The following is a 24,186-nucleotide window of genomic DNA, read 5'->3' as shown; positions in this document are numbered from 1 at the left end:
GGTATTGAGTATTTCACCTTTTTTTTTTTTTTCTCAAATAAGCTATAAAGAAAAGTGTAATAGAAAGCAAAACTACCTATTCCTTAAGTAGTATTTGTTGAATGCCTATTTGGGGACTATGTTAGGAATAATGCTTAATACTTGCGAGCTATTTTATTTCATTTAATTTTATACAAATCTTAGTAGGTAGTCTCCATTATGTGTTCTCATTTACAGGTGAAGAAACTGAGGCCTGAGTGCTTGAGTGACTTTACCAGGTCACTTAATCCTAGCTGATAGGTTGGCCAAGCCAGGGTTGAACCCAGGTCTTATTCCAGAGTCTTATTTTTAATCCTGCTTCACTTCATAATGTGTATATTTTAAAATATTATTCAAACAGATTTTCCATGTTTTTATAGTTGTCATAATTATTTTAATGGCTGTATTCTTTCACTGTGATAAAATACCAATAAAATTCTACTTTATTAAATTATTTCATTCATAAGTGAATATTTGGGCTCTCCAGGCTTTTGCTATTATTAGATGATGTTTCATCAGTTATTTTTCTGCATATATACTTTTGCATTAGTGAAACTATAAACCTCAAATAAATTTCAAGAAGGGAATATGTAGATCATCTTGGGGTCTTGCATGTGCCTCTTGTAACAAATGTACATTTTATTACAATACCCTTTTGAATTTTGTAAGGTATTCTTAAAAAGGTGTTTAGATTAATTGCTAGAAAGAGAGAAGTAAACATATTTCTACTTGATTATATGTTAATATAGTTTAATGTTTTTAAATTTTCATTGACTGTTTTACCCTTATTGTTAATGCTACCTTAGCATTTTAAAATCATTTAACTATCTTTATTTCTCCTTCTGGTACAGCCATATCATGAAACATTATACTTTCAAAAATCAAGATGCAGAGGAAGTAAAAAATTACTTAAAAATGTATGCATAAAAGCCATAGACTGAAATCATGTGTCCTTATCTGGGTGATTTTAAATCTTTAATTTGTGCATTTATGCTTAAAATCCTAATACGAAGTTTATTTTATGTTCAGAAAAATTTTAAACACAACTGATAGAATGGATATAATTCATATTGAAACAAGTACACAAAATCAGAGCTAAGGGATCAGTTGCAAAGAAACAAAAATCTATTTGTCCCTTTCTGTCTCTGACTCTTACTAAAATGGAAATAAGATTTTTTTTTAGCAGGTGAAATAAATGACATAGCTTCCCAATTTTTTATTGTCACTTTTTCTTTTGCAGAGATGCTGTTCAGTTAAATGTGATTGCTACACGACAGCTTATTCTGCTTGCACAACAGATGAAGAATCTGGAAGTGTTCATGCATGTGTCAACAGCGTATGCCTACTGCAATCGAAAGCATATTGATGAAGTAGTCTATCCACCCCCTGTGGATCCCAAGAAGCTGATTGATTCTTTAGAGTATGTTTGACATTTATATACATTTGCTTTGATCCCAAACTTTAGGTCCAGGGTTATCTATTTACATTTATCTCTTGGTCTATTTCAGTTTTTTTTTCTCTCTCCCCAACCCACACATATGTATACATTTTTCTCTTTCTTATTCAACAAAGTATTCTGTATCTACTATGTTATTTTTATTGTATAGATTTGTACCTAAATTACTCTTGGTGAAGTCAGTGTGGAGCTTTCACTTTGACAGGTGTGATGGTGGGAGAAAAGCCTCTGAATAACTCATCCATGACATTGGGGTCTCCAGTTTCAGGGAATCAATCTTAGCCACTAAGAAGTGCCTGATATCCAAGGAGACTAATGACTGCCTATTTAATAGCAAGGTTTAATTTATTAAAAGATTATCCTTTTTATTTTGCCCAGTGGAGTACAGTTGACCCTTGAACAACATGGGTTTTGAATTATGTGGGTCCACTTGTATGGGGATTTTTTTCAATAAATTTGTACTGCAGCCCTATACAATCTGCAGATGGTTGAATCTGTGGATGCAGAGGGCCGACTGTGAAGTTATATGTGGACTTTTGACTGCGCTGGGGGTCAGTGCCCCAACCCGGTGTTTGTCAAGGGTTGACTGTATATCTACAGAAGGGCCTTCAATTATTAGGAAATCATAGGAGTCATGGTCCTTTAATTGATGCTCCTAGTATTATTGTTTATCATCTTTCTGAGGACCAGGACCTACCATCAATTATTGCTTAAGAAATATTTGTGTATATTTGATGGATTTGGAGTAAGTGAAGTACGCATGGCGAAGATTTTATTTGCTTCAGCCTGCACCTTCTCATTAATTGAAACAGACAGGATCAGAGCAAGAATAAAAAGAAGAGTCTTCCCTTCTTTTTAGACTATATAGAAAATTCCAGTATCTATCATATCTTCACGTATTTGTTAATTCTCATATAATATTCCTGTAGGCTTTTTCCTCCTTTATTCTTTGTTTCCCCTAGGTCTCCTTTCTTCGAAGAGATCCTGTCCACTTTCATCTCCTTAGTTACCATCCACTGTTTTGTCAATCAAATTCTTTTCTTCCCAAGTGTGCTACAGAGTGTTCATAGCTCCTTCTCTAAGTTTTCTCCTAAAATAAGCACATAATTCCTTTTCTTTAAGGCTTTCCTGGAAGTCACTATGAGGAAGTAGATAGGCTGTAAGAAAATTAGTAAGTATGGGAGCTTACTGAGACATTCTAATGGTAATTCCCTGGTTTCTGTTTTCTGACTCCATTTCTTAGATGGTCTTGAAATATCTACCTCATTTTCCTCACAGGTCAGTAGGCAGAAGTGTTTAATATGTCTGGGAAAAGTTGAGTGTAGAAGTTAATAAAGCTTTTTACTTTTTCTGTTACTAGTAGTTGGTATATCCAAACATCTAAGTTGCTGTGAAAGAGCCTAAACCCTTCTAATTCTGTTGTCTCTTTTCTTTACTTACAAAGAAATCTGGCCAGCAGATAATTTTAAGATAACTTGTAGATTGGCTCTATAAACTCACTCCAGTGATAAAGCTTACTGGCTAAAGTCTCTCCTTAGGTTAGCCAGGTTTTTTTGTTTGTTTGTTTTGTTTTGTTTTGTTTTTTTGAATGTAGCAACTATCTCTTCCATTTTTCAAAGCTCATCTCCACCATGGGATTTTTCCTAATTTGAGTAGCGGCCTCCCTTTAATTTTGTTAGTATTCTTTTCCTTCCACACACCAAAAGTACTTCCACACACAAAAAGTACTTCCACATACAAAAGAAAATATATCTTGATAATCTCCATTTCATCCATCCTCATCAGGTAGTATTGGTATCATTAGTATATAATAGTACTGAGTATACAAGTTTGCATAGTATTATAGACAATAAGAAAAAGTATCTGAAAAGAAATACATAACATTGGAATTAGACATTTAGACTGGGAAAGACCATAGAGGTCACCTAGTGTATCACCCTCCTTTTTCAGATTATCAGAGTAGACCTTTTCTTCAGAGACATTGAGAAAATTGGAAGAATTTTGTGACTTCATAGTAGGTTGCTAATTGAATTTTTATAGCATGGTTTAATTTATTTTTATCATTTACTCCAGTATTTGTTAGTCTTGCTAGTGCAGGCTTAACAGTTTTCAGTCCTTCACCTTATTTAGATTGCTAGACATTTTATATTAATTGTAAATGTATGTTCATTTTAAATGTATATAATTGACATGTTATGCTGTTACAGTGGTTATATACAAGTCTATAATTCCTAACCTGAAACCCTTAGGGCTGGATGTATTTTGGAATTTATTTAGACTTTAGAAAGGAAATACAATCTATGTATTGTGTAATATGAAATAATTTCAATTCAATCTGGGGTAGCACCCTCATCAAACACATACGATGTGTATGAATACTTACACTAAGTGTTTGTTTAAAAAAAACATAAAACAGTTCTAATTCACTTTTGCTACCTACTGTATGATTTATGAAAGAACTTTTGGTTTTCAGACTTTTGGATATAGAAATTGGATGTAAGAGATGTGGACTTGTGGTTGATGTTTAATGAAAGTAAAACTAACTTCCATTTTTTTAGTAAAAGTTGTGAAATCACTTGAGTAGAGCAACAGATATATTTGAAATATGCAAAATACTTTTTCACTTCATAGTAGAAACATCTGAAAATATTTTTGCATGCAATTTCTTTGTTTACCAGGTGGATGGATGATGGCCTAGTAAATGATATCACACCAAAATTGATAGGAGACAGACCTAATACATACATATACACAAAAGCATTGGCAGAATATGTTGTACAACAAGAAGGAGCAAAGCTAAATGTGGCGATTGTAAGGCCATCAATTGTTGGTGCCAGTTGGAAAGAACCTTTTCCAGTAAGTTGTTAGAAATCTTTGTAAATAATTGGAAATGAGAATTTTAAGTCGTTATTCTGTATAAAAAGAGTTGGCAGTTTTTTAAGAGCAGGTCTTATTTACTGAACATGATTTTACTATGGCAAAGTTGTTTCCTTTTAATAGAAAGAGACACTTTTATTGGTACTTTCATTTCTAATTTATGCTGAGTATATAGAAATGCATATCAACATTTTAAAAATGTTAATTGAAAATTAAATCAAAGGCTGTGGTATTCTCTGGAGTCAAAGGGGACTGTGCCTTATGAGTTATCTTTGAGATTGATAACAGATTGGACTCTGACACAGCAACTTTTGTTGGCTTTAAAAATTATTTGCTGATTAGTTTCTCATGCAGAGGTAAAGGGAATAGAGATGAGAATATTCAGGATCTTATTATTTCACTTGCTTTTTAGTACACTAAAAAAGAGGCAGGCCTTCCAAGAGGTCGACTCCTCTCTGTAGAGATCACAAGCCAAGAAAGATAAGAGATTTCTATGATCCATTGTAGAGAAGCAAGGCATTATGGTATTTGTGAATCCCTGGCATAAGAGAAAACAGAGACATAAACTAACAGATAAGTTGATTTAGGAAAAACTGAGGTCTCTGTTAATGGTAGTAAATGAAGCTCTTTTGCTGTTGTTGTTGCTTTGACATTATTCTGTTTTCTTCTGTTTTATTCAGTGATTTTGAGGAGGATTTACCATTTCCTCCTAATCTTAGGATACTGCCTGGGTAAATAGCACAAAATCAAACTTGAACAGTTTTAATATTTGACATATATATATATATATATATATATATATATATATATATATATATATATATATAAACTCCTTTTTATAAAATTCTCTTTGCAGAGAGTTAATGGTAGAGTAGGTAATCCCTTGAAAATGGTTTTACTTAGTCATTTGCAATCCCAGAAGACGACTGCTTCTATTTAGGATGGGAGGAAATATTCTGGCCTGCATCTAGTCTTATGTTTTAGTTTTTAGAAGAAAACTACTAAGTATATAGTGGAGTTGTAAATTTCAAATAATAAATCTCTAGTTTCATAATAATTCTAAGCTCCCTTCCTTTTTTTAATTTTTGGTATTAGGGATGGATTGATAACTTTAATGGGCCAAGTGGTCTCTTTATTGCGGTAAGTAAGCCTTTTGTTTTATTGAATATGCTATACATTTTTCTGTTTTCTGTGTATCTTTATATTGTATATATGCACTTTGGCTTGTATATCTTAAGGTATTGTTTTTAATTTCAACAAAGGCAGGGAAAGGAATTCTTCGAACAATGCGTGCCTCCAACAATGCCCTTGCAGATCTTGTTCCTGTAGATGTAGTTGTCAACACGAGTCTTGCAGCAGCCTGGTATTCCGGAGTTAATAGGTATATGAGGTGACAATGTTGCTTGTTATATATGTATATAGTAATTGAGACAGGAAAACAGAGCTACTTAGGAATGTTTAATAACCCATACCAATGTTTATAGGCATTTCACTTTAAACTGCAAGAAATGGTTTATCACAGGCAATGTAGAAAGTGGTTCCATCAGCAATAATTTAAGAACTAACATATGGGGGAGGGTATAGCTCAGTGATAGAGCACATGCTTAGCATGCGTGAAGTCCTGGGTTCAATCTCCAGTATCTCTGTTAAAAAAAAAAAAAAAACATAAATTCTTGTGTGCCACCTACAGGGTAGACAAGGTCATTAGAGATTTAAAAAAATTTTTTCAATTCCCTGCATTATTTTTTTTAATTCAAACTAAAATTTGGTATAAACTCAGCATATGTAAAGAGCTGAAATTCATAGAGAATGGCTTACATATATCAAATATGCACATTAGAGCTGCTTTGATCAACTCATAGGCCTCCTTTTAAAAGAAGGTAGTAGCGTTTACAGGTAACACCTAAACCTAAACACCTAAGCTTCTCAATAACTTTTTTTCTAAATAATAAATGGCCCTTATTTTTGAAGTGTATTTTATATCCTAAAAAAGGAGGGATATGATTATATGAATATATTGTTTCTGGTAAAATGGAACTCAGTCCATAATTTTTTTCAAGTAGAACCTCTGAAAATGGGAAGGAGATAGGAAGAGCTGGGGTTTGTTGTTGTTTTTCCTTACATAAAAAGCAGATACTCCTGCTAATACAAGAAAGAAAAATATGAAAAGAAGTCTGTTGTCTTATAATTTTTGTGGTAGGGTAGGGGAAAAGAGTAGTTGTAAATAGCTGTTCAGACCCCAAAATTAATCCTTTAAAGATAATTTTTTGAAATATTCACTGTAGAAAAGATACCCATCATTTTTATTTCCTCCTACTTAAATGTCATACAGGATTTAGATTGGTTAAGTTTGGCCTCTTTTTATGTTTCATTGCTTTGATCTTTGTCTTTGCAGACCAAGAAACATCATGGTGTATAATTGTACAACAGGCAGCACTAACCCTTTCCACTGGGGTGAAGTTGGTATGATTTTACCTGTGTTTTTGAATGTTAGAATAAATTTTTAAAGAACTTTAAATGTTCGCTGAGTTTTTATGTTAGAATAACCCTTGAGGCATTAAAGCCACTGAATTACCAATTTATTCTTATTTTAATTGCCATGTTAGATCTTCTACTAGAACTGCCTTTTGGTCCTTAATAATGCTTCACAAATTTAAAAATATCCTACTGTATATTCCCTCCTCATCTCACCCTTGTCTGACCCTTACTATTTTTCTGCTGCCATCTGCAGCCGTGCCCAAAGATACCTGTGGTGTCTTTTTTTCCTTCCTCCCTCATGGGTACTCTCAATCCTGATGTTCCCTATTCACAGGCAGTATCACTTCCAACTACAGGAGTTGGTTTATCACAAGAGATAACTAGTTGTCCAAAGAGTAATAACTGAAGGAGTTAGTAAGTAGGATATATTTTGACAGAATATTTTGTTACATTTATTAATCTATTTAAATTCACAGATCCACAGCAGGTAGTGTGAATGTTATGTTACTTGTTCAAAAATAGGAATAGTGTAACCTAAAGCCTGCTGCAATTGAATCATTTTTAAGTTGTTGGTTTATGTTTTCAAATTTAAAGTGAAGTATATTTACAATGTTGATTTAATAATAGGTCTTATTTTACCTCCAGTTGAACAATTTTTGTTAGCCCTTGTGGAATAGTTTTTTGATTTTAAAGTAAATCTTTGTCTTTTGTCCTAGTGCTTTTTTTTAAATAGCATTTTTATTTCAATTTAAAGATTGACTGTTAGAACATATAAGAAAAGCAAAAGATCTAGGGTACTTTTAATTTTATGATAATTATTTGTATTCTTTTAAGAATTTTAAAACACTTTAAATGAGTTAGGTTTTTTATAGTCTTTCATTGTGTTATAAAGTTTAGTAAAAATCAAGTTGAGCATTTTTTAAGTGAATATCCTAGTATACCCTTCCATTAAAGTGTTAACATAGATGATAATAGATTTGATTGTGTTGATATTGCATAACCTAAATAAATTACAACAGAAATTAATTTGGGTTGTTTTAAGTTTGTTGATGTATGTAAATTTGAACAACAATTATTCATGAGCAAAGGATGATGATTTTCCTTTTCTTTTTTAAGTAAGTATGGTAATAAGAATCTGGAAAGAGGAACAGAAAGAAAGAAGCTATCGTGAGAGGTGAAATATAGAAAGTGACATTGTAAACTGATATAGGTAAACATTAAAAGGATTTTTAAGAGTGAATTTTAGCAAAAATTCATTCATCTAATTAAAATTCTCAAATAGTGGCAGTTGTAAAATTACTTGTGTTCAGCAAGCAGTCTGAGACCCGTATTCTCTTAGCTACTGTAGAGAGTAGAAAAGTTTGTTTTTTAAATGAGCAAACTCTGACATACTTGGTAAAATATTTTGCTATGTAAAAACATGATTTTTTTTTTCAAAACTTCATTACATGGTTATTATCAAAGCTGTTACACAACTTTTCTTCCTCAGAATACCATGTAATTTCCACTTTCAAGAGGAATCCTCTCGAACAGGCCTTCAGACGGCCCAATGTAAATCTAACCTCCAATCACCTTTTATATCATTACTGGATTGCTGTAAGCCATAAGGCCCCAGCATTCCTGTATGATATCTACCTCAGGATGACTGGAAGAAGCCCAAGGTAATGGTGACTAGCTCTGTCTTATCTGTTCCTCTGACTGTTAAACAACCCATGCTTACACTAAACTGCATATTAACTCTGTATTTGTTTATGCTTATAATAAGGCTGAAAGGCCTTTTTGAACAAGAAGACTCTTGAATTTAAGAATTTGTCAGAAAAGCAAAGGTAGTGTTGTAATTCACTCTAATTTATTCTGAAGTTTGGATGATAAATTATTGTCATGTGCTGAATTGTAGGTCTAACTTAGGTATTTTTTCTGAATAACAAATAACATTCAAAATGCTTTGACGCTTATTTTCCCTACAGGGTATTATCTAAATCATTTCTTCAAGATGAATCCTTTAAATCAAGTATTCAGGCGCCCCAATATTAAGTTGTATTCCAACAACTTAATGCTTCATTATTGGAAGGGTGTCAGACATACAGTACCTGCATTATTGCTCGATCTTGCACTCAGGTTGACAGGTCAGAAACCGTGGTAAGAAGAATAGCAGTAAATACACTATATATTGGTAAGGTGGTGGAAGCTTGCTGGAGAGACAAAAAGTCGCTAGCATGAGCTTTACCTTTAGAACTACTAACCGAATTCATCGCAATCACAATCAGGATGCTAGGACATTTCTTAGAAATTGAGGATATTTGGGGAGACTCACTGTGGATCTCCTCTTATTGGGCCATTGATCCTCCAAAATCCCGAAATACAGGAAATGTCCAACGTCAAGGTTGTCATTGTTATTATAAGCTGAAATTGAACCCTTCTCCTCTCCCCCTTAAAAACTTGGAGGTGAGTTTTATAGGGGATTAAGGGTTAAATGTTTTGCTTTAAGCAGATTGTCCATTTTTATATGAAAAAACATAGGATGCTTCTAGAAAATTGATTGCTTGAGATATCTCAGTTTCCCGTTCAGCTTATAATATGGTAATTACAATTTTTGACTAATTTTCCAGGTTGAAAATGTCATAGTTTAAAACAAAAGTTAACAAATCGAAAACGTTCTATTTCCTTATAGTTGTTCTAGCCTTTCTTTCCTCTTTTCTTTTTTTATTGAAACCCCACAAAAGTAAACCTACTGCCTTTACTTCAATTATAGTGAAATGTACATAAAAATATTTATGTTTTTAACTACATTGGCATTACAGTGGAGCCTTTGATTGGAGAGTTCAGGATTTGAGTATTTATGTATAAAGAAGATGCTGATTCCAGAACTTCCATCAACTGCTCAAAAAGTAAAAGTGAGGTATCTGCCAGTTATAGTGTATCAGGATCTGAGTTACATGTAGGGAATTTCTGTGGGTTCAGTGGTCCATTATGTTTCTAACTCTGTATGTTAAAGATTGAAACATATGAGGTGTTGAATTGAACAACTTTAGAATAGGTAAAGAAATACTTAATGGGAAAAAAATCCAAAATATATCAAAAAGTAATCTTCCATATTTTTCTAGGGTGATCTGCAAAGTGCAATATTTGTCATTAGCAGTCTTTCGTGGCTAAAAAGCACATGTTAATTTATGATTGATGGCAATGCGTGTCGTCTTGATATTAATAGAGTTGTTGCAAGTTAGAGCAGAAAAGTCAAAACTAGGTCTAAAAAGTAAAAAAAAAAAAAGGTTAATTACATCATAATGCCTTACTCAGAAAGGGGGCTTAGTAAATTTAAATGAGGGAAGAGGTAAAGTTTATTCAATAATTTATAGTTAATGTTGCTGCATAACAAATCATCACAAACTTAGTGGCTTAAAACAGCAGCAGTCATTTTATTCTTTCAATTTACTATTTCTCTCAGGATCAGGAATTCAGGAAGGAATCCACTGAGCAGCTTTGGCTTGAGGATCTTTTGTATGATTATGGTCAGATGGAGCTGAAAGAGAGGCGTGATGGAACAGCTAGTATCACTGCTCTTCACATAATGTCAGGATCTCTTCATAGAGCCTCTTTATAAGGACCAGTGGTAGCCTTAGGGGAACTGGTCTGCTTACTTGGCACTGAAGGCTTCAAGAAGTGCTTCAGCAGGCAAGGTAGAAGCTATGTACGTTTTCTGACCTACCTACAGAAGTCTTGCAGCACAACTTCCACCTCATTCTTTTAGTCACAAGTGAGTCACAGATCCTCCAGGATTCAAGGAAAGGGGATGTAGAGAGTGGTCGAGATCATGTCATAAGAACAGGTGAAGTGAACGGTATGATTGTAGCCATTTTTGGAAAGCACAGGCTGCTACAGTCAGCCTTTTGGCCACAACAATTCATACTCCTCCTACATAGAAAATATACTTGCGTCTTCCCCCAAAGACCTCTCTGACATCAGCTTAGAGCCAGTGTGGTCAACAAAATCTGGTACAGTTGCAGCTCTGTAGGAGTGTTTTTTAAACTATGGTAACTCAAGTATTGGTCTGAAAACCTGTGACCTAAAGTGACAAGTTACCTGCTGCCCCTCCACTCAACATATAATGGTGAAACATGCATGGGAAATACTTTAGACAGCCTTGTTGAAAACACAGAAAATGAGAGGCACACAGCAATCACTGGTCCATAACTGTTCTGAATTCTAGCTAGGTGTGTTTGATGGTTTGTTAGTTAGGACTCGTTCCCACTGTCTGGTTGTTCTCTGAGGCTTTTGCCTCTCCCCTCAGAGTCATCCTCCTTCTCCCATAAAAAAATGGCCTGTGTTTGCAACTTACCTTACTTCTTGCCCACAAAATATTGGGAGTCTTCAGAGCAGGAATTGGTAAACTTTCTGTAAAGGGCCATATAGTAAACATTTTAGTCTTTGTGAACCTTATGGTATCTGTTGCAACTACTCAATTCTGCTGTTAAGTATAGCTTCCACCTTGTAACTGCTCAATTCTGCAGCCTCAGACAATAAGTAAACGAATTAGCATGACCATGTTCCAATCAAACTTTATTTATAAAAACCAGTAGATTTGGTCCCTAAGCTCTGGTTTGCTGGCCCTTGATCTAGAGGCCTTTTTTCATTTTGTACTGTCTCTGTCCTTTTAAATGTAAACTGATATAAGTCCTTTTAAAACTGGGTTTCCCATGTATCTATTTTAAAACAATCCACTCCATTAGACCGGAGCCATACACACAGATCTTTTTGAGACACATCCTTCTCTGTCTTGGGTTCCTTATGAGGTTGCTGTGGGACAGCACCCTCGGTTCTTAGATCCTTACCTCTTAGATCCTTAGACTCTTACATCCTGCCTCTTAAAAAATGGGAATTCTATAAGACATGTCTTTAAGATCTGGAGTGAGCCTTTTGTTTGTCTGAAATGTTCTATGAGGTGTACTACCTTAAATCTTTCTGAGGTCTTAATAAGGAAACTTAGATCTGCATTCTAGATTTGACCTGTGCTCAGAACACGTTTATTAAAGAATTCCTGGCTGGAATGTTACATTCCTTCCAAATTCTACTCAGATAGTTCATTTTTTAAGATCATCTTTGTCCTCTTTGAGGAAATCTTGGCTAGATCATTGAGTTTATTAGATACGGTTTCTATTTTCGTGTGACCACAGGTGACAGTTTTATTCTTCTGACTTCCAACATTATTTTCCTCACTTACCTTGAAACACTCACCAACAGCTTCCTTGAGCCCTTTTATGGCTTCTACTGACATTCTTTTCTTGGTCCTTCTAGGTTTCACCAGTGGTCTCCTCAAGGGCCTTCCAAATTCTGTCTACCACCTCATCCTAAAGCCAGAACTTTGTGTTCCTGATTTTTATCATAGCAGCCCCTCACTTCCAGTACTGGTATTTGTTCCCATTATCTGTGCTACATGACAAATCGTTTAAACTTAGTATCTTTCTTTTTTAAGAAATTGAAATATGATTGACATCAAACTTAGTATCTTAAAGCAGCAGTCATTTCACTTATCACTCATGATTTCTGTGGGTCAGAAATTCCAGAAGGCTTTGACAGGATTGTTTTGGCTCAGGATCTTTCAAGCAGTTGCAGTCACAGGGACTGGAGCAGGTACAATGACGGAATGGTAAAGGAAGGGGAAGGTGCAGAGCAGCTGGGTGGCCAGGCATCTTTCTCTCTTCATGTAGTCTCAGAACCTCTCCGTGTGGTCTCTACACATGGACTAATTTGGGCTTCCTCACAGCATGGCAGCCTCAGGGGGAGTTGGACAGCATACATGACCACTGAAGGCTTCAAGGGTGAGTATTCCAGTGAGCAAGGCAGAAAGCTCTATTGCTTTTCCTTATCTACCTGCAGACGTCAAACAGTGTCACTTCCACCCCATTCTGTTGGTATGAGTTACCTTCACTTCTTAACAGGGAAGATAGTTAAGGTGATATTGTAGGTGAGCACATAGGGTGGGAGATAATTTTGCAGCCACCTTTGGAAATTAAAATCAACTACAAATAAGAAACGTCAAATAAAGAATCTTACCTGAGGTTTGTCCTTTGTAATGCTAAGTATCAAAGCAATAATGATCCTTAACCTCTGGGAGCTTATAGTCTAAAAGCAAACAAGAGACATAAAAGTTTTATGTTTAGGCAATTTTATAAATGTTAAATATAAAGTTTTGTAACATTTAATTTGTTCAGGTATTTACTGAGCAAGTTACTTGGCTCTATACCTTATATTTGGGCCTTAATATAATGCCTACTTCTACGTTAAACTAATGTCAATCTTCTCATTTGTGGTGTCCATTTTAATCATTTACATTATTCTGAGTGTGAGCTGGATAAGAATCTGACTTGCTTTATATCTTGGCATAATTTTTAAAGTATAAGCCAGATATGCTTTATTTGGATTCCTGGTTAGTAGCCATGGGGACTAGTATGCATGGTATTATTACATGTAGAAGCAGTATAAATTATTCACTGTAGCTCTTGAAGTATAGCAGATATTTCATTGCTTTTAAAAATGACATTTTAAAAATGGTTCCATGATCTTGTTTTTTGGTTACTTAGCTTAACTTTCTCTAGCTTAACTTCTCTGAACCTGATATTGTTTATCTGTGTGATTCTCAACAGAAGACAAATTTGCTCCCTCAGAGGACATCAAACAAGTTTTGGAGCTGTTTTTAGTTATCACAGCTGGGGGATGGGCGCTACTGGCCACTTACAGTGCATAGAGGCCAGGGATGCTGCTAAGCATCTCACAGTGCATAGAACAACCCCCTGCCATGAAGAATTATCTGGCCTAAAATACCTATAGTGCTCACATTGAGAAACCTTGCACTAGATTACCTTTAAGATCTTGCCCTACTCTAAAGGATTATGACTGATTATTTTTTGCAGGTTACTGTATTAAAGAATAGATGAATACTCAGAACATGCATGGCAGTGTAGTTCTAGGCATCTCTTCTTAAAGCATGTTTAACCAAAGACTGATGGTGCAAAGTTTTAAGTTTTTCTTTATCCCCCATAGTATTCAATGCAGTACTTTTATTGCTTGATAAATACTGTGAACTTCACACATATATGACCTTTCAAATTTCCTTCTCCTTCTCTAATTTTTTATTATAATTAAGGCTGAATCAATGATTGGTTTTAGGGTAATTCTGTCATGTGAATGAATCTGAAAATAAGACTACATGAGAATTATCAGTGAAAGGGGAGTTAGAAACAAAAACTTTTTAATAGGATGTATGTTGGAAAACTGTTAACCAAAATATGTGTATGTGTGTGATTCCAGTGTACTGAACTGGCTATGATGGTGGATATTGATTTAATTACACATCTGTTAAATCTTTTTGTTGCTTTTTAGGGAAAAAATTTGCCTAATCTCTTTTCTAAAAGCAGCATGTCTTGGTTTTTTTTTTTTCCCTTTAAGTGCCTTCTATGTATTGAACTATTCCGTCCAAATTTAATCTTGATGCTCAGTAATTCTTTTCATGCTTAATGAAGGTTTTATTTTGGAATTACTTTCTTGCTTGAACTACAGTTTTTCTTTACATAGTCCACGTTGCCTCATTTTCTTTCAGTATTCTGGATTCAGGGTTCTTTCTAAATGTGTTTGTCTAAATTTGTCATCGTAATTGCTTAGCTAATGTTACTGTTTTGATTCCCCCCCCCCCATTTCTCATGTTTCAGTTTACTCCTTTTTCCCTCATTTCTAAAGCCCCTAAGATTGGGACTTTCTAAACTGCATGTAATGCTAATCCTTATTGTGGGAATATAACTAGAATTCTTTTTAAGTACCTCTCTACAAATTATTTTCCTGTTTATCAGAGGTTAGGAATTTTTTATAGGTATATCAAGCATAGTATTTTGTATTTTTTATTTTATTTTTTATTTTTTAACATTTTTATTGAGTTATAGTCATTTTGCAATGTTGTGTCAAATTACAGCGTAGAGCACAATTTTTCAGTTATACATGAACATACATATATTCATTGTCAGATTTTTTTTTCACTGTGAGCTACAAGATCTTGTATATATTCCCCTGTGCTGTACAGTATAATCTTGTTTATCTATTCTACATTTTGAAATCCCAGTCTGTCTCTTCCCACCCTCCCTGCTCCCTTGGCAACCACACGTTTGTATTCTTTATCTGAGTCTGTTTCTGTTTTGTATTTGTGGGGTTTTTTTTATTTTTGTTTGTTTGTTTTTAGATACCACATGAGAGCAATCTCATATGGTATTTTTCTTTCTCTTTCTGTCTTACTTCACTTAGAATGACATTCTCTAGGAACATCCATGTTGCTGCAAATGGCATTATGTTGTCAGTTTTTATGGCTGAATAGTATTCCATTGTGTAAATATGCCACATCTTCTTTATCCAGTCACCTGTTGATGGACATTTAGGCTGTTTCCATGTCTTGACTATTGTAAATAGTGCTGCTATGAGCATTGGGCTGCAGGTGTCTTTTTGAAGTAGGGTTCCTTCTGGATATATGCCCAGGAGCAGGATCCCTGGGTCATATGGTAAGTCTGTCCCTAGTCTTTTGAGGAATCTCCATACTGTTTTCCAAAGTGGCTGCACCAAACTGCATTCCCACCAGCAGTGTAGGAGGGTTCCCTTTTCTCTACAGCCTCTCCAGCATTTGTCATTTGTGGATTTTTGAATGACGGCCATTCTGACTGGTGTGAGGTGATACCTCATTGTAGTTTTGGTTTGCATTTCTCTGATAATTAGTGATACTGAGAATTTTTTCGTGTGCCTATTGATCATTTGTATTTCTTCCTTGGAGAATTGCTTGTTTAGGTCTTTTGCCCATTTTTGGATTGGGTTGTTTGTTTTTTTCTTATTGAGTCGTATGAGCTGCTTATATATTCTGGAGATCAAGCCTTTGTTGGTTTCATTTGCAAAAATTTTCTCCCATTCTGTAGGCAGAGGTTAGGAATTTTTGATGTGTGTTTTATTTCAAAAAGTTCTTTCTTTCCTTTCTCTGCTTATAATAGGTAATTATTATTGTATAGATGTTACTACTCTGGTAAGTGTTATGATATCAATGACTTACAGTGAGCTATGATATATAAAATGACAGATTTAAAGATTAAAGCTCCTCACCCTTTTAAAAAGAAACAAAAAAAGTATCAAACTCTTACTTCTATAAAGATGGATATTGGGGATTTGGGGAGATGAGTGAGTATCTTGAATATCTATTTAAGAAAGTTGTCAACATGAGTCATTGATTTCTTGACACATCCAGACAATCGAGAGTGGTACCTATCAATCTTAAAGAAAAAATTATTTAAAATATATAGAGGGAGTTGTCTAAATGGGAAACGAATATTTCTGTGTACTTTGCTTCCATGATGCAAAAGAATTGAGATTATAATCCTGAAGAGTTGAGATTATAATGTAACACAATATGTTATGAATTCAGAAAATCTTAGTAAAATCAGCTGAATTCAAGTGTGGTTTAAGGAACAAAAAGGAAGGGAATACTAATTGAATCCATTTATTTGCTTAGTATTGTATATGGAAAATTTGACCTTTATTTTATTTCCTTAGAAAATTAATTTCATATATCAGGAGAACTGTATTTAGGCTGTATTAAATTCATTTACTGCTGCTTAAATTCTTTTCATTTTGGGTTTATAAAATGTCCTTCTAAGATGCAGAAATATTCTTACTCCCTGGTGATTTGGTACACTTAAATTGAATTACGTATTACAATTTTACTATTAATGTCTCAGTGTAAAAACTGGTACCCTGGGTGGTGATGACATTTTCCCTTATCTGTGCAAATTTATGAATCTCAATTTTTCTTATAATACAGGATGATGAAAACAATAACTCGTCTTCACAAAGCTATGGTGTTTCTTGAATATTTCACAAGTAATTCTTGGGTTTGGAATACTGACAATGTCAATATGTTAATGAATCAGCTAAGCCCTGAAGATAAAAAGGCAAGTGTTTTTATTTTAGATAATGATTAGCATACTAATTAGAGAATGAGTAGCATACTGATTAGTAACCTGAGAAATAATTGGATGTTTTCCACAACCATTATGCAGTAAGAAAGTCATTCATCTATTTATAGTCTCTCATTAAATCTCAGTCATAATAAGTGGTGGTAAAATAAAATTGTTTTACCTTAGAATTTATAGTGTAAATATCTGAGAGTAACAGGTATTGTCAAAGCATGACTGAAATTTTGATTTTTTTTCTCTTTAATGTCAGGTTCAAAGAGAACTTTTACTTTATTTATGCATTGTCCCCCCAAACACCATGTTTTCTTTAAGTTTAAGGGGAAAACCTTCTCTCAGAAATTGTTTTTCATATACTCTTAATTTTATCATTACACATTCTGTTCTCTGTTAGATTGAAACGTAAACTCTGTGTATTTTCTTTTTGAGATTACCTTAGATACTTGAATATGCATACCTAACAAAGTCTAAATTGAACAATTTCTATATCGTCTTCCTGAATGATATTTAGGACCATAAAATGTTCTAGCTCTGATTACCACCCCCACTAACTTACATGTTTATATGTTACTTTAGTTCTGTATTTAAACATCATAATTAAAAATGATTATTTTGTTCAGTTTTACTTTAACTATGTAATTATCAGTGTCTTTGCTATCAGATCTTCTCTTTAGGATCATTTTCTTCTTGCTTGAAATATATCCGGAATATCAGAATATGGCTGAGTAGGGGATCTACCAGTAGTGAATTGTCAGTTTTCAGTTGTCTGGCATGTCTTTATTTCATGCTTGTTTCTGTAACATGATTTTAGCACATTAAAGATAACTTTCTTTTTATATTCTGTCTTACTTCATTGCTGTTAAAAAATCAGTCTAATTTGCTGTTGCTTTATAGGTGGTCTATTACTCCTGCCTCTTTTTCAGAGTTTTTATTTATGCTTGGTATTCTGTGATTTCACTATGAATGCATCTGGGTGTAATTTAGAAATAATTTATTCTGTTTCAGTTGCGCTTCCTGGATCTGAATGTCTTAGACACGTGCACATTTGTAAACTGTTCATCTCTCTAGACTATTTTTCAGTAGGATTACTAACACCTTTTACCATTTCTATATAAGCTTTTTATGTAATACAAAATGCATACTAAAGTCACATTGAGATACTACTACACAACCACCAAAGTGGCTAAAGTTAAAAATTTAAATTAAAATGCCAAGAGTTGGGAGGGATGTGGATTAACAGGAACTCTCATACATTGCCACTTGGAATGTAAATTGATACAACCACTTAGGAAAACTGTTTGGCATTAGCTAGTAAATTGAACATATGAATATCTTTTGGCTCAGCTATTCTATTTCTAGATACATACCATACACAAATGTGTGTACAGGGTTCATAGAAGGTTTATTCCCAATAGCCAAAAACTGGAAAAAACTCAAATGTCTATCAACAAAAGAATGAAAAAATAACACAACATTTAGTGTTAGAATTCAAGACAGTTGTTACTAGTGGGAGGAGAGAGGAGATAGTGATTAGGAGTGGCCATGAGGGGATCTTCTGGGTTTTATAATAATCTATTTCTTCACCTGGGTACTCCCCTTCTAATGATCCATTGGGCAGTATGTGTTGTACAGTGGGATGAAGGAACGGTCAAAAACTCAACTGAAAAAAAAATCTGTATGCTACTTGTAAGAAAAATATTTGAAAGATAAGGATACAGCAAAGTTGAAAATAAAAGAATGGAGAATGATACACATTTCTAGCAATGTATGAGAATGCCTACTTGCACAAGGCCTCACCAGAATATGATGTCAAAGTCTACATTTTTTACAAATCTAGTAAGTAATAAATACCTCAGTCTAGTTTTAATTTGCATATCCATTTTTATTAATGAGGTTAAGTATCTTTTCAAATTTAGAATCACGTGTACTTCATATAGTCTTCTTTAAATGTTGACATGAGTTTTCAGATTATACTAAAATGTTTTGTGTTTAATGAAAGATGTGAAATAGGAATAAGAATTTTCTGTGAATAGCATTCAAAATTAATACTGTAAACATTTTGTAATCATGTCATGTGGAACTAGCCTTTAGAAAAAGTACGAGTTTTTGACTGGTTGTGAAAAAAGTTATTTACGAAAATAACCAATAATATTTGTTTATGTAGACCTTTAATATTGATGTACGGCAGTTACATTGGGCAGAATATATAGAGAACTACTGTATGGGAACTAAGAAATACGTATTGAATGAAGAAATGTCTGGCCTCCCTGCAGCTAGAAAACATCTGAACAAGTAAGTTTTATATGGGCTTGGTTTTATCTTGTCTTCCCTATGAAATGTTAGAGGTTTTTTGGTAAGCTGATACAGTATATTATTAGCAGTATCTTTTCATTCACTGTATTTAGGAAAAGTGCTTGCCTTTGGACTGTAACTATGGTAGTATTGACTTAGCCTATGAGTGTTGAAACTTACTATTTTCATCTATTTATACTGTTCCTTAGTACTAAGTTCAGGTGGAATTTAGCTTTAATAATCACTGTTACCTTCCTTTATATTGCTACTAAAGTAGTAAAGATACTAGGAGAAAATAAAAATGTGTTTTAAACTGGAGGTAATTTAAAGATTAGTTTTTGTTTGTTTTTTTGCCCTACTTAAATACATCTTTGGAAGAGGAAAAGTGTAGAATATTTTTCTTTGTTTATAAAATAATTATAAATATTCCCTTAGTCCCTTTGTAAAAGTAATACGTACTGATTGTTTTTTAAAAATTCAGAAAATAGGAAAGGAAAAATTACTGTTAATCTATCACTCAAAGATGCAGTTAACTTTAAAAGTAATCTCTTTTATTTGTAGTAGCTTTTTTAATACAATTTTTATGAATTTTTCAGAACTTTCACATTTTCCTTGTGTTTTCAACTCTATGAGGCCTTACAGGGCAGCTAGTTGTATAAATGAGGAAACTGAGGCTTAGGAAATTGTGTTTGACAAGGTCATATTGTATTAAGTGGCAGAGTAAATTAGAATACTGATCTTTGATTCCTAATTCAAAGCTCTTTTATTTACATTCATTATTCATATATTGTACAATTGACCCTTGAACAACATGGGTTTGAACTGAGGGGGTTCCACTTACGTGCAGATTTTTTTCAATAAATACATACTACAGGACTACGCAATCTGATGTTGGTTGAATTTGCTGATGCAGGAACACAGATAAGGAGCGCTGAGTGTAAAGTTATACTTGGATTCTCAACTGTGTGGAGGGTTGGTATCCCAACCCCCGCATTGTTCAAAGATCAGCTGTGGTCCTATATCTCAAACTGCCTGTTGAAGTTAATGGAATATATGTAGCACTATTGCATATCTAAAGTTTTGTGTTTGTATTCCTTTCTAACACCACTGAAAAAACATCAAAAATGTTTTGAAACGTGAGCAAGATAATGTGCATTTTGCTCTTTGAGACTGGGTCCTCCTGCATAGAGCAGGTGCCATATTTCATTTGTGTCCAGTTGGCCTTTGATCGTGTGACTGTCAGGTATAACTAAAGGAGTAAATTCACTTGTCTGACAACTTCTAAGCAGATAAAGATGTCCAAAAAGTGTTTATTTTGTCTGTAGGATGATATATATAATGAATATACCTTTTTAGATTAGATAGGAAACTCTGGAAGTGCGAGGGTCATGTTGTTTTACCTACTAATAGACTTGTTGCCTAATACAGTACTGGGCACACAGAAGAATGCACATTAATACTTATTGAATAAATAAATTATCCCAAATATGCCGTTGTAAAAAAACCTTTGTGTTATTCATTGTTAATAGAGGTAATGCATTGTTTAATGGACTGCTGTCCAGTGTGTGCACAGTTTGTTTGACTTTTGTTAACTTTCTGATTTAAGGACTTCTAGTTAGTTTTTAAGTAAGTTTCATAATGATACATATTTGAACTTCGATTAGATTAAAAACTGAACATCAAGTTATTTGCTATCCAACAGTATTCATCCAATTTATCTCTTGATTTGCTTTCCAGGTTGAGGAACATACGTTATGGTTTCAATACTATCCTTGTGATCCTGATTTGGCGCATTTTTATCGCAAGATCACAAATGGCAAGAAACATCTGGTATTTTGTGGTTAGTCTGTGTTACAAGTTTCTGTCATACTTTCGAGCATCCAGCACTATGAGATACTGAAGACAAGAATTTAGCATTAGAACATCTATGCATATGGTGGTCTAAATGCACAAAATGTAAAATGTACTTAAGTCATCTCACCTTTTGTCAAGATATTAAACCGTCTTAGATCAGAGTGTGGTACATTTTATGTAACATTTTAATGTTTATGCTCATGAAAACCTAGTGAATACACTGTGGTATGCCAGCTCAAATCTACAGTAGCCACCAAAACCATGACCTAACGTTTTGATTCCTGGGGAAAAGGGATGGGGTGAGGGTAGAAGTGGGGAAATAGGAACGTTGACCAGTATAACTGTGCAATTCTGGAACATACTAATTAAAATATGCCTTAACGTATAGTAAATTTCTAATTCTAATATTTAGTGCAGTGGAAAGCATTTTATTTGGACAAGAATACTAGCTAAGTAGGTAGATATTTGATTCTTCAGTGTTTGATTTTTTTTCATCAGTTGACGTGGGTTTTAGTTTTGTTTAAATTACAGCCAAATTATTTTCACATCATCCTGTAAGTTATTGAGTGGTCTCAGACATGAAAGATATGTTCTCATTTTCCTTTCTTTGGTTAGAGGTCTGATGCATATCACTTTTCTATCAGCAATCAATTGCTTTCATAATCAGAAGGCTGTATGTTATTATGTAAAGACCCTACTGGATCTAAATGAGTTTGAGACTCCATATCAACATATACTATGTCTTTTTAGAAGGAAAATGAAAATTCAGTAAGACTATTAGTATCAAAAAGAATAGGAATACACTTTTCTTGTCTACATTATGACCAAATAAAAATCAGTCCTGTGACATTTTGTTCATGTTTTGAAGCTGGATGACTACTTGAGACTTTGACAAGCAGGTGTGTATGTGGGGAGAAGTTTACCATACTTGTGCTCTCCTCCCATTATAAGTTTTATTAATAGGACTTTTAAAGGCTTATACAGTCTTTCCAGTGAAAACTGAAAGTACATTATTATGAAAGAATGTATTTGCAGGTAGTCATAACATTAAGAAAATGTTCTCATACGTGTGTAAACACATACTAACTCTTGACCTCTAGAGCTGAATTCCTTCAAGAAAAATAATGCGTAAAATAATGTGTATAAAATTAAATAAAGGACTTTATTTACGTACCATATAAAGTAGCAAACTGTTGGATGAGTTTGAAGATATCATTTATTTTTTTCTGCATGTGATTTTAGCTTTTAGAAAGAAATGCATTATAGAAACAAGTAATAGCAAGAAAAATAATGTATATTTTAATGATACATTATAATTCACTTTCAACCTTAATGGTAACTCTCCTTACTGTTTTAACATTAATTTGGTTTAACAGATCAGCATAACATGTTCCAATTTAGCTGAGCAAGTTGTAGTATATTTAAGTCATTAACAATGTATCTTGAATATATGTAATGAAATCAGTTCACAATACAAAAAGTTACATGGAACTTAATTTTCTTTGTCAGTTTAAATGCAGTGTATAAGAAGTTTATTTTGTTATTGTGAAAAAACTAAATGTAAAGGAAATCACCTTCTTCCATGCAGGTGTATAATCTTGAAAAGGAAAATGCTTCCATGTTGAAGCCAGATTTTCTGTAGTAAAACTTTTGAAACGTTATTTTAAAAGAAATACGTATATAAATATATATTTTTCTTTGGATGATATTCAAGTCTTTGGTCCAGGACCATACCTTGTGTAAGGTTATGAGAGACCATGACAGTGTCTAAAAATGGAATAAATGATGATGCCTTTGATTTAAAGTGGCCCACATAATTAACAGTAGATGCTCTGTACATTGAATACTCCATTTCTCCAAATACATTTCCATAATGTGTTGAAAACATGCTAACTTGTATGATTTTTATACATCTGCTGAATATACTTAGAATCAGATGAATTGTTTTTGTGTCTTGAAAAAGAATCAGGAACAACTTTGGCAGGCATATGAAGTACATGGGAGGTGTATGTTTCTGAACTCTGTCATTGTTCTTGTAATCTTAACTTAAAAAAGTGCTAACTGGGAGGGTGCTGAGGCCACTGCATTAATTTTGTGTGTTTGTTTAGAATTCTGTTGTCAAAAGAAAACTAGTGAATAAATTAATATGTCATTCTGGAACTTAAAGTTCTAAAATTAGTATAAAAAGTATATAGGTTGTTATTCCTCACCAACTAAATTTAAGCTTAACTCAAAGATTTTGGAAATCATTTTTATTTATGTTATTTGGTACACATGGTTTTTAGTTCTGTTTGATTTTATTTCATATGTGAACTCAAATTTTAACAGGATAGCCTATTAAATAAATTTAATATTTCATTTAACTCATTTGATAAAGCGATACTATGAAACATTTGGGTTTTTTTCCCCTTTTCACTCTTGTAATTATAATTCTGGCATATGCGTTTGTCATTGTGATGTCATGGTAACTATATTTAAATTTGACTTGGCAACATTAATACGTCCTAAAACTCAATACAGAGAAGCATGGCAATATATTCTTTGACTTAAGGATGGTGTAAAATAAACATTTTTTGAATCTGTGTGATAAAGCTTGGAAGCAGGGAGGAAAAATTCTTATTTCTCCTCCTTTTTGTGCTTATCTGTAGGAACTGGTTCAGGGTTTTTGCTTTTTTGTTTTAAATGTAAATTGATAGTCTTTTATAAAAAGCAAATAGAAGCATTATTGGGTGCCTTTGTTTGTAAACCAAAAAGTAATAAATGAATCCCTATATTTCCATTATAGTATTTATTGTATTTTTACAATAATTACTCTGAAAGTTACCCATGAGGTAATGTGGTTAGGATTATAGGAAACAGTTCTCACTCACACTTCTTCTTACATTTTTTTAGGTGTACTCATTACTTTTTGTATTCTAATTTTATTTAGTTCTGAGCCTTACATTGCCTTTTAGGGGAAGCACATAGGCAGGATAAACGCTTTTTATTAAAGTATTATTCTTATGTATTAGCTGGAATGAGGTAGTTTTTCTGATTTCTAAAAACAGTACCAGGAGACTGCCAGGGTGTCATTAGCCTCCAGCTGTTCTCATTGAACGATACTGTATTAATCTATAGGTATGTTTGTTGTAATTTATCTGTTGAGTAAGTATAAGGGATCATTCGTTAGTAATAGAGATTAACTGTAAAAAAGGAGAGAGCTCTTATTAGGCTAGGGTACAA

At 33.5% G+C, this 24,186-nt stretch overlaps 1 protein-coding gene across 2 annotated transcripts in view; it reads left to right on the top strand.

Annotated features, from left to right (window-relative positions):
• FAR1 (fatty acyl-CoA reductase 1) overlaps positions 1-23,743 on the top strand; it is a 62,339-nt gene extending 38,596 nt beyond the window's left edge. The window contains exons 4-12 of one of the 2 annotated variants that reach the window (XM_074372357.1): positions 1,259-1,438; positions 4,153-4,330; positions 5,447-5,491; positions 5,614-5,732; positions 6,747-6,814; positions 8,797-8,968; positions 16,668-16,797; positions 18,983-19,110; positions 20,848-23,743. In XM_074372357.1, the coding sequence (XP_074228458.1) occupies positions 1,259-1,438; positions 4,153-4,330; positions 5,447-5,491; positions 5,614-5,732; positions 6,747-6,814; positions 8,797-8,968; positions 16,668-16,797; positions 18,983-19,110; positions 20,848-21,010 (1,183 nt within the window). In that variant the 3' untranslated portion in view covers positions 21,011-23,743. Of the gene's footprint in view, positions 1-1,258; positions 1,439-4,152; positions 4,331-5,446; positions 5,492-5,613; positions 5,733-6,746; positions 6,815-8,318; positions 8,491-8,796; positions 8,969-16,667; positions 16,798-18,982; positions 19,111-20,847 lie in introns of both variants that reach the window. The other variant, XM_074372356.1, reaches the window with a different exon arrangement.
• The last annotated feature ends 443 nt before the right edge of the window (positions 23,744-24,186 follow it).

The sequence above is a fragment of the Camelus bactrianus genome, chromosome 10 (assembly GCF_048773025.1).
Source record: "Camelus bactrianus isolate YW-2024 breed Bactrian camel chromosome 10, ASM4877302v1, whole genome shotgun sequence".
Taxonomy (NCBI): Eukaryota; Metazoa; Chordata; class Mammalia; order Artiodactyla; family Camelidae; genus Camelus; species Camelus bactrianus.
This window is presented reverse-complemented; position numbering and strand designations above follow the sequence as displayed.